We start from the raw sequence: 16,903 nt of genomic DNA on the forward strand, positions 1-16,903 counted from the left end.
ATGACACTGGAGCAGTGGCTGAGAACTGTATGGTATACCCTGAGAGGGGCTGACAGACAGACACACATACTTAGAGAGACAGACGGACAGACACACATACATAGAGAGAGAGAGAGAGAGAGAGAGAGAGAGACAGACAGACAGACAGACAGACAGACAGACAGACACTGGGCCAGGTGCAGGCTTTTGAAACCTCTAAGCCCACCTGCAGTGACATCTCTCCTCCAACAAGGTGCCCAACCCTGGCGACTAAGCATTCAAATATTTGAGCCTAGTGGGGCCATTCATATCCAAACAATGTCAATGTTCGAGGCCATCCTCAGGTACAGAGTAAGTTTGAGACCAGCCTGGTCTACCTGAAACCCAAGCTCACACAAAATACAACAAGCATACAAAGGCTTCTCTGAGGGAGCGAGACCATTGGAATTGGGCTGGCCCAGCTCGGTAAAGCTAAAAAAATCCCTTTTAAGTTGGAAAATCCCTGCTCATTAGACCTCTTGAGTCTTTTCAAAAGCACCTTTAAGGGCTGGAGAGATGTTGCTGCAGTTAAAAGAGCACTTGTTCTCTTCCTGAGATTCAATTCTCGCCCTTTTCCCCGGTAGCTCACACAGTCTGTAACTCCAATTTCAGGGTGTGCTAAGCCCTCTTTTGGCCTTCTCTGGCACCAGGCACACAAGTAATTCATAGACATACATGCATGCAAAATGGTCATACTCTTAAAATAAATGTATATATTTCTAAAGGTGAAATTAATTTATTGGTGTGTGTGTGTGTGTGTGTGTGTTTGTACATACATGTGAATGTTCCCAAAGTCCAGAAGAAGCCTTGAAGCTGATGCTACAGGCAGTTGTGAGTCACTCAACCTGAGGATTCAGATTTGCGTTATCTCCAATGGCAGTGTGTGTTCTTAACCACTGAGCCATCTCTCGGCCCTAAAGTGTATTATTTTTTTTTTAAGATTTTTTTTTTTAAGATTATTTTATGTGAGTACACTTTAGCTATTTTCAGACAGACCAGGAGATCCCATTACAGATTGTTGTGAGCCACCATGTGGTTGCTGGGAATTGAACTCAAGACTTCTAGAAGAGCACTTAGTGCTCTTAACTGCTGAGCCAGCTCTCCAGACCCCCAAAGTGTATTCTTTTTTTTTTGTTGTTGTTGTTGGGTTTTTGTTTTGTTTTTTTTCCAAAGTGTATTCTTAAGTGTATTCTTTCTGAGAACTTATTTCATATTAATGACTCTGTTTTTGTTTTTATTCTTTTCTTTCAGGGAAGGTCTCTTTATGTAGTCCTAAACTGGCCTTTAACTCATTACATAGCCCAAGCTAGCCTGGAACTCCAGATCCTGTGGCCTCAGCCTCAAAGTGTTGGGATTATAGATAGCAGGCTCCTGGCCAAAATATGTTTCTTTTAACCCACTATAACACACAGAACGTCTTCCAGATCAATTGCTAGGGCAGCTGAAGTGCCCATGAAAGCTTGGTTCACACAAACTCACATGAGCTTGGGATAATATCCCGATCTGATCTCCCTCCACTGCCCCAGGCTCACAGACTTTCTTACAGATTTTCTACAAGGCGGGGCTTGAGGTCCCGCCCTTCGCCATCTCCCCACCCCTCAACTACAAGTTCCATCGTGCCCCGCGCTCACGCACACTACGCGAGCAAGATGGCTGACACTGCGACCGGGCCTGGTGGCTCTGGAACGGTAAGGTTGGAGATGCGCGGCGTGAAGCCGACAGAGTTTGGGTCTTCTGGATCTTTCCCACGGTTTGGGCCACAGTCTCGTACCGAGAGACCCAGGCCCGCTCTGAGATCCGGGGCTGGAGAGTATCTCTGGCCGTAGCATTCCCCACTGCTTGACACTTGGCAGCGGCCTCCTAAATTGCTGCACCTGAGACTTGATTGGCTTGTTCCCTGTTGGGTGGAAACCCGGAACACCTTCTGATTGGTCGGAAGAGGCTGTTTTTACTCTCTTACTGGCCAGTCAAAGTTGGAAGGATGTCCCTTCGCAAAATACCTGCTTGGCCTTTCTTTGGGGTGATTCTTATACCTCCTCTGCATCTGGTGGTGTTACTGATTTAATTTTCCTTGTTACTGAAATGGTTTGATAGGACAAGAAGACAGATTTATTCGCTTAGTTCCTTATTCCCCCCCCCCCCTTCCTCCCTCTCTACCTCCTCTCGCGCCTGCCTCTGCCTTCCGCGTGCTGGGGATAAAGACATGCCCACCACCGACCAATTCGTGTATATATTCTGATACTTCGCTCCAGAAAGAAGTGAATGGGGCTGGAGAGATGGCTTTAGTGGTTAAGACGGACTGTTGCTCTTTCAGAAGACCTGAGTTTGGTGGAGTGGCTCACAATCGCCTGAAACTCCCTCATGGAATCCGGGCCTGCAGGGTGCGGCACCTGCATTCACAGGAACACACACGCACACAACACACACATCTATTTACAAGTAATTTTTTTTTGAGCAAGTAACGTTTATCCTATTGGAAGTCTCTGGATTTGGATACTCAGTTATTACTCATTTGGTAAGCTCTGTAAGTCTAAGTATTAAACACTGATAGATGTTTAACAAAAGAGAACTTTTACTGTCCAGGAAAAAGTTGGTTCACACCTGTGTAATTCATGGGCTTGGCAGGGAGAAATGAGAGGATTACAGTTTTCAGCCTAGGCTACGTGTCTAGGGTTAGGCCAGCCTGCATGAACTACAGAGTGAGACCGGAGGAGGGGAGAAAACAGGACATTTTGTTGTTCCTGACGGTGTGAAGTCTGTGGTTTAATTCTTTTCTAGTAGTTCAAAGTCTTCTCTCTCTGGGCTTCTGATTTCCAGAGACCGGGAAATAAACAGTCCACTAACCCCGCTGATAACTACCATCTGGCCCGGAGGAGGACCCTGCAGGTGGTTGTGAGCTCTTTGCTGACGGAGGCGGGATTTGAGAGTGCTGAGAAAGCATCTGTGGAGACGCTGACAGAGATGCTGCAGAGCTGTGAGTACCAAGAAGCACCAGGCCTGCTGTCTCCGTTACAGACCAGATAGTGTGCCCCCTGCTCTTGGAAGAAGAAACAAAAATGTCCATTGTAGAGTGAAAAGCCCAAATGCCCAAAGCCCTGTGCCCCTCAACAGAACTGGGTTCTGTCTTCTCCACAGCCCCAAGAACTTCTGTCTACTTTCTGTTTTTGAATTTGTTTTTTTTTGTTTTGTTTTGTTTTTTTACCCTCCTCCCCCCATTTGTTTTTTCAAGACAGGGTTTTTCTATGCACCCCTAGCCATCCTGGAACTTGCTCTGTAGACCAGGCTGGCTTTGAACTTATAGATTTATCTGCCTCCTGAGTGCTAAGATCAAAGGCATGTGCTACCATTGCTTGGCCTAATCTCTCTATTTATTATATATGAGTACACTGTTACTGTCTTCAGACACACACCAGAAGAGGGCATCAGATCCCATTACAGATGGTTGTGAGCCACCATGTGGTTGCTGGGAATTGAACTCAGGACCATCTAGAAGAGCATCCAGTGCTCTTAACCACTGAACCATCTCTCCAGCCCAACATATCTCTTTAAAAATTACTCGTATTTCCTTGTTTGTGTGTGGGGGAGGGACTGCATAGAAGGCATAGCACGTGTATGAAGGTCAGTGGGATAACACGTGGCAATCAGTTAACTCCTTCCACCATCTGCATCCCAGAGATGAAACTTGGTCATTGGCAGCAAGCACCTTTCCCGCTGAGCCGTTTCACAGGCTCTGCTTTTGCTTTGTATTTATTTTTCCTCTGTTCTTCAGATAACTGGAATCTGAAAAATGTTTGTCCTTTTGTGCCTGGCTTATTTCATTTACATAGTGTCTCAAAGTTTATTCATGTTATAGATTTCATGCCATTTGAAAAACTTCATTTCTTTTGAAGGTGACCTCATACTCCATTGTGTAACTAGGTGGTGCTGGTCACACTATAATCCTAGCCTTGGGAGGTGGAGGCAGGAATATCAGGAGTTCAAATCCAGTCTCCGCTGCACATGGAGTTTGAGGCTATACGAGAACCTGTCTCAAAACTAACAAGCAAAACCAGTTTATTGTGTGTGTATCCAAGTTGGTTTATGTGTTATAATCTGTCAGTATGTTATAATATGTCAGATCCTTTCCCACCATTTGATTGTTGTGAATTTTAAATGTATCTCTTGTTTGTCTGATGTAATTGTTATCCTTGGGGCTTTACCACTTCAGCCTGCCAACCTAGGCCTAGTCCTGGAAGCTTCTAGCCGCATATAATCTCATCTGTGTCTAGAATGTTTTCAACTCTGAGGCTTTCTGCTAAATAAACTCACCCCGTCCTGGTTCTTTCTGAACTCTGACTGGCTGGTTAACTCAGCTGTTCTGATTCAGACTCCTCTCTAATCTGACAGAATCTGGCTTCTCTCAGTTTCTCATACTAACATGGGCAATCTGTTCTAATCTTCTGGCTCATCATTCTCTGGTTCCTTCTATTTTCACCTGTGTTTAGCTTGTTCTCTCTATAACTGTCCCTGTAAAACAACCTCTCTTCCTCTTTCTCTGCCCTGCCCCTGAAGTAGCTTCCCTTTCCTCTGTCTTCTCTATGAGGTTGGGCATATCCCGTTTTGTTAAACCTTTCTCTGATTCATCACTTTGTCTGCCACTCAGTTAGACATCACTTTCAAACATGGTGCTTCCTTCTACAAGTTGTAGATGCTGCTGTGTGTGAGCACACACTAGTGCCGTGCGAGCCCTGCCACTGGTCATTTATAAATAAAGCATAACTGGCAGCCCACCTGGTAATCTTGTTGTGAACTTTGGAGAAACTCTGGCCTTTGCCCTTGTAGACATCTCAGAAATTGGGAGAAGTGCCAAGTCATACTGCGAGCACACAGCGAGGACCCAGCCCACACTGTCGGACATCGTGGTCACACTGGTCGAAATGGGTAAGTTTGTCTTCAGTGTAGGATCACCAGGGAGAGGAAGCCTGGGGGTTCCATCCTATTTTCCCTGATCTGCTTTTAGTTAGAAAGTTGTGATGAAGGAGTCCTTTGACCCCATCTCAGAGACCTCCTAAGTCCATGTGGGAGTTCTTTCGAGGGGCAGAATAGTGGCTAAGTTGGGCGGTTAAGCCCCCTTTTCACACAGGTAGCTCCCAGTATCATGTCAACATCAGAACCTGGCGATGACTGGTTTTCTTGTCCCTAGGGTTCAATGTTGACACTCTACCTGCTTATGCAAAACGCTCTCAGAGGATGGTCATCACTGCGCGTAAGTGGCTTTAAACCCAGGTTGTTATAGTCCGTACTCGGCGACCACAGTGTGTCTTGGTGAGAGAGGAAGGCAGGCTTGAGAGTGGCAGCTGTGTTCCTGTTGCGTGTTCCCTTCCAGTCCCTGGGGTGGCGAGCTGCTCCCAGCCTGCTTTTGTCTGTGCAGTGGGGTTAGATTGTGAAGCTCAGCCTCCAGGCGGCTGAGCCATGCCTGCGCTACTGCTGTTACATTTTAGCCCTGAAGAGCAAATGACCATACCGAAAACTGTGCAAGTTCTTGCTTCTCTACATCAGGGTTGGCAAACTCTGTGGTCTGGACAAAGTGTGCTTTTGTACCAGTTTGTGGCATGCAGCTCCTTTGCTAACCATCTAAGATTGCGTTCACGTTACAGAGGCAGAGGTTCGTGGCTCACATAATCTGAACTGCTGCTATTTGGTGGATGTGCCTGAGTTCTAGCACTTGTGAGGTGGTGGGGGTGCTTTAGAGTTCTAGTGTACTGTAGGGAGTGAGGTCTGTCCTAGCCTGAGCTACATAGGTGGGACTCAAAGTCTGCTTTAGATAAAAGTGGGTCTCCTAAGCTAAGTAGGGAGTAACTACTTTAGTGTAAGGACTTGAGGGGAAAATGTTGTACTGGTTTTTTTTTTTTTTTTTTTTTTTTTTTTTTAAAGATTTATTCATTATATATGAGTACACTATAGCTGTCTTCAGACACACCAGAAGAAGGCATCAGATCTCATTACAGATGGTTGTGAGCTACCATGTGGTTGCTGGGATTTGAACTCAGGACCCCTGGAAGATCAGCCAGTGCTCTTAACAGCTGAGCCATCTCTCCAGCGGTATTTTGAGACAGGCTTTCTCTGTGTAGCCTTGGCTATCCTCGAATTCATTCTATAGACCAGGCTGGCCTCAAACTCAGAGATCTGCCTGCCTCTGTATCTTGAGCACTGGGATTAGAGATATGCACCGGAAGCTCCTGGCTGTACTTATTTCTTGAAGTCACTTTTTTTCCTGCATTGGGAACTTTGTAGACATTGAATCTATTTGTTCTCTGTGTGTGCATACTCATGCCATGGCATGCAGGTGGAGGTCAGAGGACAGCTTTGTGGAGTTGGCTGTCTCCCTCCACCATGTGGGTCCTAGAGGCTGGCTTGGTGGAAAGCTCCTTTCTTCACTGAGCATCTCCCCACTGCGTTGGAGACAAACGGTGGAGCGAGCCGTTTCCTTCCCTCTTGCAGTTGTTAAGCCCACACCCCCCAGCTTGGTATTGGTTATTTGGGTACAATGAACAGTGATGGGACTAGACTCCACAGCGCCCTGCACGCTGAGCATGCGCTACGCCACTGAACGCTGCTGGTAGTGCCCGCCTACCCTCTGGAAAGACAGCAGCCCACACACAGACCCTAGTGACCTTCAGCATGTTCTTTTTATGCAGTGGCTTTGGTGACAGCCACTCTCCTGCTGATGCAAGAGGCTTGTAGGCCAGTCATCATCGATTGAAATCTCAGCAAGATTACTTGGCAGGGCAGGGCAGAGCAGAGCGGCATTGGGTGCTGATCTGGAAAGGTTATGGAAGGCCTTTGGTCAGTAAAATTACAAAGTACTTAGTTGTGATCCAGTGAGATGAGAGGGGTTTGACAGAGACTGTCATCTTTAGAGTGTAGGGGTTGGAAACTAACTAGTTGCAACTTTGTTGTAGCTCCAGTGACCAATCAACCAGTGACACCCAAGGCCCTCACTGCAGGGCAGAACCGACCTCACCCACCACACATCCCCAGCCATTTTCCTGAGTTTCCGGATCCCCACACCTACATCAAAACTCCGGTGAGTTCTGGAGCTGCCTAGGGCTTGTGCAAATGTGAAACATGGTTAATGGAGGTTGCAGAGGAGAGCACCCTTCAGCTCTCAGGGCGGCTTCCCTCAGGGACGCCATCTTGTTATGGTGGCTCACTCCTGTCATCATGGTCCTTGGAAGGCTGAGGCAGAAGGGTTACTATGCATTTGAGGCCAGCCTGGGCTACAGAGTGAGATGTTGTCTTAAAGAGACAGAGGGGGAGAAGCACAGAGTAAAGCAATCTGGCCCAGTAAGAGGATTTATTTTAAAAGTTTTATGTGTGTGGGTGTTTCGCCTGTGTATATGTCTGTGTGCTGAGTGCTCACAAAGGCCAGGAGAAGGCATTGGATCCTGTGGGATTGGATGTGGGTGCTGGGAATTGAACTCAGGTCCTCTGAAAGAATGGCCAGTGCTCTTAACCAATAAGCCATCTCTCCAGCCCCTGAGAATTAAAATCTTAACGATGCCAGCACAAGAATAGTTAACAAGAAATCTCCTCTCCCACCAAACACAAAGTTCCTTAGCCGCACAGCAAAACGGAGAAGCTGTTCCACATGTCTGTGCTGATTGTTGTTGGGGTTATTGGTTGCTGTAGTGGGTCCTGCATATGCTTTCTGGATTTTCCAAGTCTCTCACTACCCAAAAGTCATTACCCAGGAGAAAGTTGCTTGAAATGCATGAATCACTTGGATACCCTGAGGTTGTGACAAGCTCATGCCATCCTTGGCGTGTTGGTACCTCCACAGATAGAACTCCCCACGTTTCCTTCGAGCAGGAATACTGGTGCAGAACGTAGGGTGAGTCTCAGTGATACCTCTCAGTATAGGCTCCAGGGAAGGAACTGACTGCAGTTGCTCTGGACTGCAGTCTCTCAGAGTGTCTGCAAACGAGATGACTTAGGACAGTACAGAGTGTGTCAGTTCACCGTCCTAAGGGTCAGAAGTGCAAAATCAAGGCGTTCTCAGAGCCATGTTCCCTCTGAAACCTGCAGGGACTCTGTGTTCATCTTGCTGTACCTGGGGGAGGAAGAGGGAGACGTTTCTCCAGCATTTCTTGGTTTATAGGTGTGTCACTCCAACCTTCAAGTCTCACATGGTGCTGGCTGTCTACCTCTGTAGTTTAAAGTACTTTATCCAAAAAAATAAATAAAAATTGCTGACAATAGTACTGTACTCCTTTAATCCCGGCTCTCTGGAGGCAGAGGCAGGGGATCTGTGTGAGGTAAACCAGCCTGCTTTGCAGAACGAGTTCCAGGACAGCCAAGGCTGCCCAGTGAAACTCTGTGTCACAAAACCAAAACCCAATAGAATACTTTGTCTTCCCATAGGACACCATTTGTCTTTACTCCATGACTTCTTCCTAATTGATGACAGCTTTGGTGACTCTGTTTCCAAGTAAGGTCATGTGAGATGCCAGGATTGAAGTTCACTACATCTAAACACTTCTTTATGGGAATACAGTTCAATAAATAGTGTTACTCCCTCTTTTATATAGTGTGTTAATGGATCCTGACAAGAAAAATAATGTTAGTGTTGGTTGTTTGAGACTGAGTCTCAGCAGCTCAGGTTAGCCTCTGCCATAGTGTAGTTAAGACTGACATCAGACTCCAGGTCCTCCTGCCTGTTCTTCTGAAGTGCTGAGGTTACGAGTGTACGTTGTCAGACCTGCATCAAAATGCTTATTTATGAGTATTATTAATCTACTACAAAATAGTATATATTAAAAAATAACCTTGGGCTGGAAAGATGGCTCAGTGGTTAAGAGCACTGACTGCTCTTCCAGAGGTCCTGAGTTCAATTCCCAGGAACTACATGGTGGCTCACAACCATCTGTAATGGGATTTAATGTCCTCTTCTGGTATGTCTGAAGATAGCTACAGTGTACTCACATACATGAAATAAATAAATCTTAAAAGATAACCTCACCCGCCCTGAAGGCTCAGGAAATCTGTGACTTTTGAGTGGGAACCTTGCTCTTTCTTCCTGGTGTCTTGGTGTAAGATACTGAATTGCAAGCCCAATCTCTAGATCAGTTTACTTTAGTTCTTTAATGGTTCTTCTAGTTAAAAACATTGTACACCAAAAGATGTGGCCAGGTATGGTGGCACATGCCTTTAGTCATAGCACTTTGGAGGCAGAGGCAGGCTAATCTCTGAGTACCAAGCCAGCCAGGGCTACATAAGTGAGACACTGTCTCAAAATATAATAATAAAATAAAAAACTAAAAAAACAGGGCTGGAGAGTTGACTCAGAGTTTAAGAGTGCTTGCTGGTCTCAGAGAAGAGTTCAGTTCCCAGTACCCATGCTGGGCAGTCCACAGCCACTGTAACTAGTTCCAAAGAATTGGCCACCTTCTGGCGTCCACATGCACCTGATGGCTATGAGCATTTACTTCTCTTTCCCTCCCTCTCCTCCCTTTTTATGGTGTATTTTATTTTGCATATAAGAGTTTTTTGCCTGCATGTGTGTCTGTGCACCACATGCGTGCTGGTTCCTGAGGAAGTGGCGAGCCTTCATGTGTGTGCTGGGAATCACCTTTGTGAGATCAAGAGCTCTTAACCCCTGAGCCAACTCTCCAGCCCTTGAAAAAGTCTTTAGAAGTTTAAAGCCTGCCTTTCTGTCATGACAAGCTGGCTTTGTCAGGGTTACAGTGTCATCTCTACGATTACATGTAAAACATGAGATTCTGCTCGTCCTTACTGGGTCCTGAATGTTCCCGAGATGCCCAGCAAGGCACAAGCTTGGCAGAGTCCTGTCCTTGACCCTCTCGGTTCTACTCACAACAGACTCAGTCTGGTTTTCTTTCCTTTTTTAACAATTACATTTATTTCATTTATCTGTGTGTGGGCTCTCACCACAGTGTGTGTGGTATACATGGATGTGTGGCCGTCAGAGACGGTGAGGGAGTTGCCTCCCCTTTGATCCGTGTGTTCCTGAAGTCAGAACTCAGGTGCTCAGGCTTGGTGAGCCCTGACCTTCTGAGCCACCTCACCATGCATTTCATTTCCCCTCCCTTCCTTTGACCAGGCTGGCCTTGACTTCACTGATACCTGCCTGAATGTGCCACCAGGGCCAGTATTGTATACTTCTAGGGGGAGTCTTTTGGGACCAGTGTGTCTTTTTGAAGAGGGCAGATTTAAGCCAAGGGGATGGTACAGTATGCAAGTGCACATGGGCCACCACACATACACTGCAGGGTGCCAGTTACTCTGAGGGGGCGGAGGTTCCTCTTAGGGCTCCTTGAGAGTTCCAAGTCCTTTAGGAGCGGTGTCCTACAACCTAAAGCTGCCATGGAAGCTGAATGAAGACCCAGTCCACGTTGTAGTAAATGTTTACATTTTCCTTCATGAATATGCACATACTGAGAGTCCTCCATTGTCCTCTGTACCTTTGCTCTAATGTTAGTCTCGGAAGGTCATAGCTGCAGCAAGGCAGGCCCGAGGAGAGCTGAAGGTGGCAGGAGCTCAGCCTGGCGTCTCTGTTGTTCTCCTAGACATACCGTGAGCCGGTGTCTGACTACCAGGTCCTTCGGGAGAAGGCCGCATCTCAGAGGCGAGACGTGGAGCGAGCACTCACCCGCTTCATGGCCAAGACGGGCGAGACCCAGAGTCTTTTCAAGGATGATGTCAGCACTTTCCCGTGTGAGAGCCACCCCTCTAATCACACCACCTTTCCTTTCTCTCAGAGCGGTGGGGACAGATGAGTGTGCCTTCGTGGTTTTCTCTAGTGTACTTTATTCTTCAGCTCCATGGTTCCTCCCCCACAGCCCCAGAGCCTGTTTCTACCTGATGATTCCCAAACAGGAAGCCTCTCATACATTGGTGGCAGCGAGTTTAGGTTAGCTTGTGGTGGCTGAGCCCTGAGCAGCAGAGAGCCTCCAGGGGAAGGGTGTCTCAGGTGGCGGGAGGAACACTGGTGTCCGCAGCCAGCTGTCCATTAGCGTCACACTTAGGCTTTGTTGACCAACTCTCTTATCTCTATGAGGGATCTTGGGTAAAGCTGAATGAGGAGATTGGCCCATTTATTCGGTAAGCATCCATTCTGCCGGTGCCTGCAGTGACTGGGGACAAAGATCCGCAGGTGCTAACCACTCCCTACACAGCACCTCACACTGCCAGCCCTTCCAGACCCATGAGTGAGGAACCCTTAGTTTTGCCTTTTGAATTAACTACCTCAAGGTCATGGTAACTGGGCAGCACTCCACCTGGCTTCCTCTGCCTACTTGACAGACTCACGGCTTTCTTCCAATTTCTAGTGATTGCTGCCAGACCTTTCACCATCCCCTACCTCACGGCCTTGCTTCCCTCTGAGCTGGAGATTCAGCAGATGGAAGAGACCGACTCCTCGGAGCAGGACGAGCAAACAGATACAGAGAACATCGCTCTTCATATCAGCACGGTGGGTTCTCCCTTCTGCCTGCCTCACAGTACTCCCAAAACAGCCTGTCCCACACTCGGCCCCTGCCTCTGGGAACTGATCCGGGCCTAACCCACGTCTCTGGCTGTCTATTAGAAGCTTGCATGATGACCAGCCTCCATCACAAGAGACAAATCTGGGGAGTCATACATTGAGCAAAGGTTGAAGGAGCGTTGCCAGGTCCAGACCCTGTGTGAGGGTGTGAGGAACTAGTGTGAGGCCTGACAGACAAAGCCTGCCCTCAGGAGCTGTAGAGATTTGACATGGACCTATGGAAGTGGTGGAGTGATTAGAGGTGACATTTGGGTAGAGACCTGAAGAGACCAACATCTGTACATGTCTCTGGAGTTTCCAGGCAGGGGGAAGAATACTTATAGGGCCAGCCTGAGGTAGAGTGAGCTAGCTCATGGTACCCTCTGCTGTGTTAGGCTGCACAGCCACTGTCTTCCATACAAAGTACAATAAAAAGACAGTTATTTGGACTTGTTACTATTCTGGTAGCCCGCAAAATGTGATCACAGATTAGAAATCCTGATTCTGCCTCTGCCTGCTCAGCGCTGGGATTATAACACAGTCACATCTCACTCCGTGACCAACGTTAAACTTCCCCTTGTCTCCTGGTATGAGGGTGTCTCTCAGGGACCGTTGCTGTGGGACTTTAACCCTGACCCCTTCCTCCATGCCCTTGAATATAAAGGAGCAGTGAGTTTAGAGAAGCCAATGGTTTTTTGTTCTCTGTTCTCTCATTTGAACTAGCTCTTGTAAAGCAGCCCAGAAATCCTATCAATCATGTCCTCTGAGCATGTGTCTGACACTGTTGTGGCTGCTCAGGGTACAGCAGTGACCCTAGTAGGTAAAACCTGTGCTCCCGAGACCTGTAAAGTCATCCCTCACACATTCAAGATGAAACCGTACATAGCAAAGATGGGGCTTTGCTTCCAATAACAGACACTCAGGGTGGACCACCAAGCAGAGACTTGAAGGGAGAGGAAAGGAGAGTGAGCCATGATACTGGCTGCCACCCAGGGCCCGAGGAACACCAGTGGCTGGGATAGAAAGATGGGAAAGAGAGAAGAAAGGAAGGGAGTGAACTGGGCCAGCTGCTTCAGGAGCTGGGTGAGCAGAGTTGCAGGGGGCATGGAGCCAGGGAAGGAGACTGGTCAACTTCTGGAAACATCGTTAATGGCTACAGTGACAGTGGGCCCCAGAGGGAACGCTGCCCCGTTAGGAAGCTGTCACAGGGATGTAAGCCAGGGACAAGTATGGGTCACAGCAGAGATAGTGCAAATGGTCTGATTGTATCGATAAGTAAAGTCAGGAGGATGTCCTGACAGATGGGAGTTGTGTGGCAGAAAAGAAACCAGTGTGACTGCAGAGCTCACCAGTTCCAGGCACCTGAAGGGTGGTGGCTTGTCCCCACAGTGGAAAGAGTCAGGTGGAGCACCAGGGAAAGCTGAGGCACACTGAATGTGCGGTGCCTACGGGATTTTTGTCTGGCACTGTCAAGCAAGGTGGGGAACCAGCGGTGGCACAGAGGACAAGTTGCCGCTGGGCTTGGAGCCTTCGGCATGGCAGCGGAAGCGACAGCCTGGAGACGGGTTGCTGGTGTGCCTCTACACAAGGAGCCCATTTTATTTTCTGTCTTGGGGCTCTCTGTGTCTGAAGGGGGCAGATCATAGCAAGTAGCATTTCCACAAGCCGTCTTTGGTAGAGAGACCCTAACATCTGATTTGTGGGGCCCTTCGTGTCACTCTGACCGATTGTCCGAGAACGTGTTTGAGGTGCAGTTGAACGGCCTTTGAGTAACTTTGGGGTCTGGCTGTGGAGGAATGGTGGACTGCGGGCGTGGTACTCAGAACTCAGGCCTGGAGCTGGCTCAGACCTCCATACCTGGCCCCGTTGGAGTTGGTCTTTCGGCTCTGGTTTTGGAGAGGGACTCTCCAGTGGCTGGAGTACACTTCCTGGCTTTAGCGTGGGAGGACTCAAGGACATTACTGGATGGGGTAGCCTTGCAGGGGGTCGGAGTTAATGGATAGTGTGGAGATGTTGCAAAACCTAGAAGCCATCCAGAGCATGGAGGCCCAGTAAGCCAGAGACTGGTGTCTGCATTCAGCCCAGCTGTCCTTGAGATGAAGCCTCTACTCTTTTTTTGCCATCTGGTCACAGTATGACTGACAGCAACCACTCCTTTAAATAACTCAGTTCCTCCAGGGCACCCATGGTGTGTCACCAGGGGCCACTGCAGGTCAGCTTCTGGTCACTGGGCCCGAGCAGCCAGGTCATGCTCTGGGTGTGGAGGCCCATGCCCTGGCCCTGCTGCTACTGTTCAGTAAAGAACAGAAAAATGAAGGGCAGATGTGGGACTGGGGAGAGGGTGCATACGGATAAGGAAAGGAGGCTCACCACTCACGCCTCCAGGACAGTTTCTAGGTTTAACGTCATGGACTCTGCTCTGCCTTGCTGAGCTTCACTTCAGGATTCCGGAATGTTCTTGAGTATACTGGAATATGGTCACTGGTTCTTGGTTCCAAGGGCCAGAAATGAGAGATTGGGTACCTTAGTTTGGGTCTAGGAGACAGATACCCTGTACACTGATTGGTCTGACCTGTGTTCCTTACTCCAAGATACCCATGGTCACTTCCTTTCCTCATCCTATTGGGTTAGACTTTCTCCCTGAAGCATGTAAATTCTAGCCTCCTAGGTCTCCACTCCATGTCCCCACCTTCTGAAGATGCCAAGGACCCTGGAGAATATTGTTTGTCAGAGTTCACAGTTTCTCCCTTTAGAGCCAGCCACTGCCTGGGGCTCATCGAGGTGCGCAGAGATGGCAGTACTGGGAAGACGGTGTTGAAACAGCAGAGGTGGTTCTTGTCCTGGTCACAGTGTCCTTCCTCATACCACTGGTGTTCTGCTTTATTCCGGCTTTTGCTCAAAGGATGATTCCGGAGCTGAGAAGGAGAACGCCTCTGTCCTGCAGCAGAACTCCTCCTTGTCCGGCAGCCGGAACGGGGAGGAGAGCATCATCGATAACCCCTATCTGCGGCCCGTGAAGAAGCCCAAGATCCGTAGGAAGAAGTGAGTGGGAGGCTGGCTCCAGTCTGCTCCAGCCTGCTTGTCTGCTCCGTGGTAGGAATAGGCTTGCCAGTGGGTGTAGCTTGCTGGGCACTGCTTGGGCAAGAGGAGGGCTTCCTCTGCTTCTCTTCCTCGGCTCCCACATGTACCCGCTGCACTGTAGCGGCTGTGTCCTGCCAGCCTATGCTGCTCTCCCTAGGAGAGCAGGAGGGGCCCACAATGCCTCTACGGTTCTTCTTCCTTCTAGGTCCCTCTCCTGACATGACAAGGAAGCTGCCCTGTGAAGGAGAGAGCACCGCTTTCCTGGGGAGTGGAGTCACTGAGGGAAGAGGAGGGTGGCGTCCTTCTGGCTGCGTCCGGGCTGTGTCACTTAGCAGCACCTTTCTCTGAAGACAGCCTGCTGTGCTTGAATGTGTGTGAAGAAAACCACGGTACAGTAAAGGACTGCTCCGTCCCTTCGGCCATACTGTTGGTAACTCCATTGATCTATCATGGGACTTGATTCCTTTGGAACCTGGAGGGCCAGGGAAGAGGCAGAAAGAAGGCACATGGAGGCCAAGTGTATCTTCCCTAACTCTTGGATGCCTGACTACAAACTCAGCAAGCTCTCACTTCTCACCTGGACCCCAGGATCCCTGCTGATTGGATGGAAAGTGACTGTGGGAAACAGGCCCACAGCCACCTTTAATCTGGGGCTGCTGGGAGCTAGGAGCACAGGTGAAAGTATCAGTGACAGTGGTGTGCCTTGATCTCAACCAGCATTTGATTAAAATGACCACCACCATGGAGTCAAAGCACCCTTCCGGGGAAAGCTGGTCTGGGATATAGTTAGTTAACCTGTGACTTAAAAAGGAGCCCTGGATTTACAGCACCATGAAGAGGACTTAGCAGGCAGGAGAGGTCTAAGCTTAGTGGTAGAAAGCTACCTGCCCACCTGCTGGAGGGAGGGGGCTGAGAGGACCCTGCTGAGGCATCAGGATCCACCACCTCCTCCCTGGAGAGAAGACACCACCCCACACTTTCCCACTAATCATGAATGCCTCCAAGGAGGGATGGCAGGTGGGAGTTGACACAGCTTGGATAAGTTGTCCTTGAGTTGAAATGTCATCAGCCCTGGCGGCGGCTGCTTCCACCTCCTAGTCTCGCTGCTGTCTCTCCCCACCCCTCATGCTTCAGAGACAGGCTCTCTCTGTGGTCCAAACTATCCCAGAACTCAGTGTGTATCCCAGGCTTGGCTTCCGGTAAGCTGGTAGAGGCTCCATCCTGCTGATCTCTAGGGTCTTCAGTCCCCTGTCTGGAGGGAAAGAGCTGTGTCTGGAGTCGAAGGACAAGGGATGCTGAGAAAATGAGCTTCCTCAGCTCCGGACCAAACAGGTGTATTTCCATTGTGACTCAGAACTTCCAGGCCAGAACAGGAAGACTGACCTGTGTGGCTCCTGACAGCTTGTGAAGACACTTGGCAGCTCTGAGCCAGGGTCAGACAGGAGGTATCACCCTTGCTGTTCCTGGTGCATCTAGTGAGCACGTCTGTACTTTTTCACTATTATCACTGTTGGAGGCCAGTGCCTGTTGATTGTGGGGGTGGGGGTGGGGGTGGGAGGGACTCTTGCCCGAGAGCTCAGGACTGCCCACTGTCTTTCTCTAGGAAGTGAGATGCTGGGACATGGGTCTGAGTAATGCTGTGTTAACGTGTATAATTCTCAATATGTGTACATTTATAAATTTCTACTTTTTATAATTGGGGGTCTTATTGAAAAGAAAAATAAAGTGTGATTTATGAAAGGCCTGTAATAAAAATTTCTAATAAAAACTTTGTAAATGAATCAGACGTAGGCATAGAAGTATTGTACGCAGCTTTTCCTGTGACTTTGTGTGGATATTTTTTGCATGCTGAGTGGTGCTAACACACACCTGCAATTCCAGGATTTGGGATACTGAGCTCAAGTCCAGCCTCAAAACCAGAACAAGTTGTTGCTTCTTATTTGTTTTTACGATTTTTAAAATTGTGTGTGTACAAATGTCTTGTCTGCACACATGTATGTGTGTGCTTGGTTCCCTCAGCAGAGAGCGATAGCTACGTGGGTGCTGGAGGTTGTGAGTTGCCATGGAGTGCTGAACCTCCCCAAGAGCAACTGCACTCTGAACCGCCAAGCCAGCTCTCCAGCCCCAAGTTGTTAGGTTGTTTTGTTTCCTTAAATGGCTATGGTAGAACTTGTTCTGTAACCCAGGCTGCTAGAAGTCCTCCTTCCTAGGTAGATGTGATCACAGTCCTCAGCCCAGCCTGTATAATAAAACTTCAAACACAGAAACGTATGTATGTCC

At 48.6% G+C, this 16,903-nt stretch overlaps 1 protein-coding gene across 2 annotated transcripts; it reads left to right on the plus strand.

Annotated features, from left to right (window-relative positions):
* Positions 1-1,667: 1,667 nt before the first annotated feature.
* On the plus strand, positions 1,668-16,142 carry TAF8 (TATA-box binding protein associated factor 8; the record flags this gene model as incomplete). 2 transcript variants are annotated; one of them, XM_080917261.1, is made up of 9 exons in its annotated part: positions 1,668-1,706; positions 2,836-2,992; positions 4,840-4,938; positions 5,201-5,263; positions 6,960-7,084; positions 10,587-10,734; positions 11,349-11,491; positions 14,296-14,584; positions 14,829-16,142. In XM_080917261.1, 8 exons carry the CDS (start codon positions 1,668-1,670, stop codon positions 14,557-14,559), a joined length of 1,038 nt encoding a protein of 345 aa, XP_080773387.1. In that variant the 3' UTR covers positions 14,560-14,584; positions 14,829-16,142. The 2 variants fall into 2 exon arrangements, with proteins under 2 accessions (XP_080773387.1, XP_080773388.1); XM_080917262.1 differs by having other exon boundaries at positions 14,445-14,584.
* Positions 16,143-16,903: the final 761 nt, after the last annotated feature.

This window comes from Micromys minutus, assembly GCF_963924665.1.
Source record: "Micromys minutus genome assembly, chromosome: 5".
In the NCBI taxonomy this organism is placed as follows: Eukaryota; Metazoa; Chordata; class Mammalia; order Rodentia; family Muridae; genus Micromys; species Micromys minutus.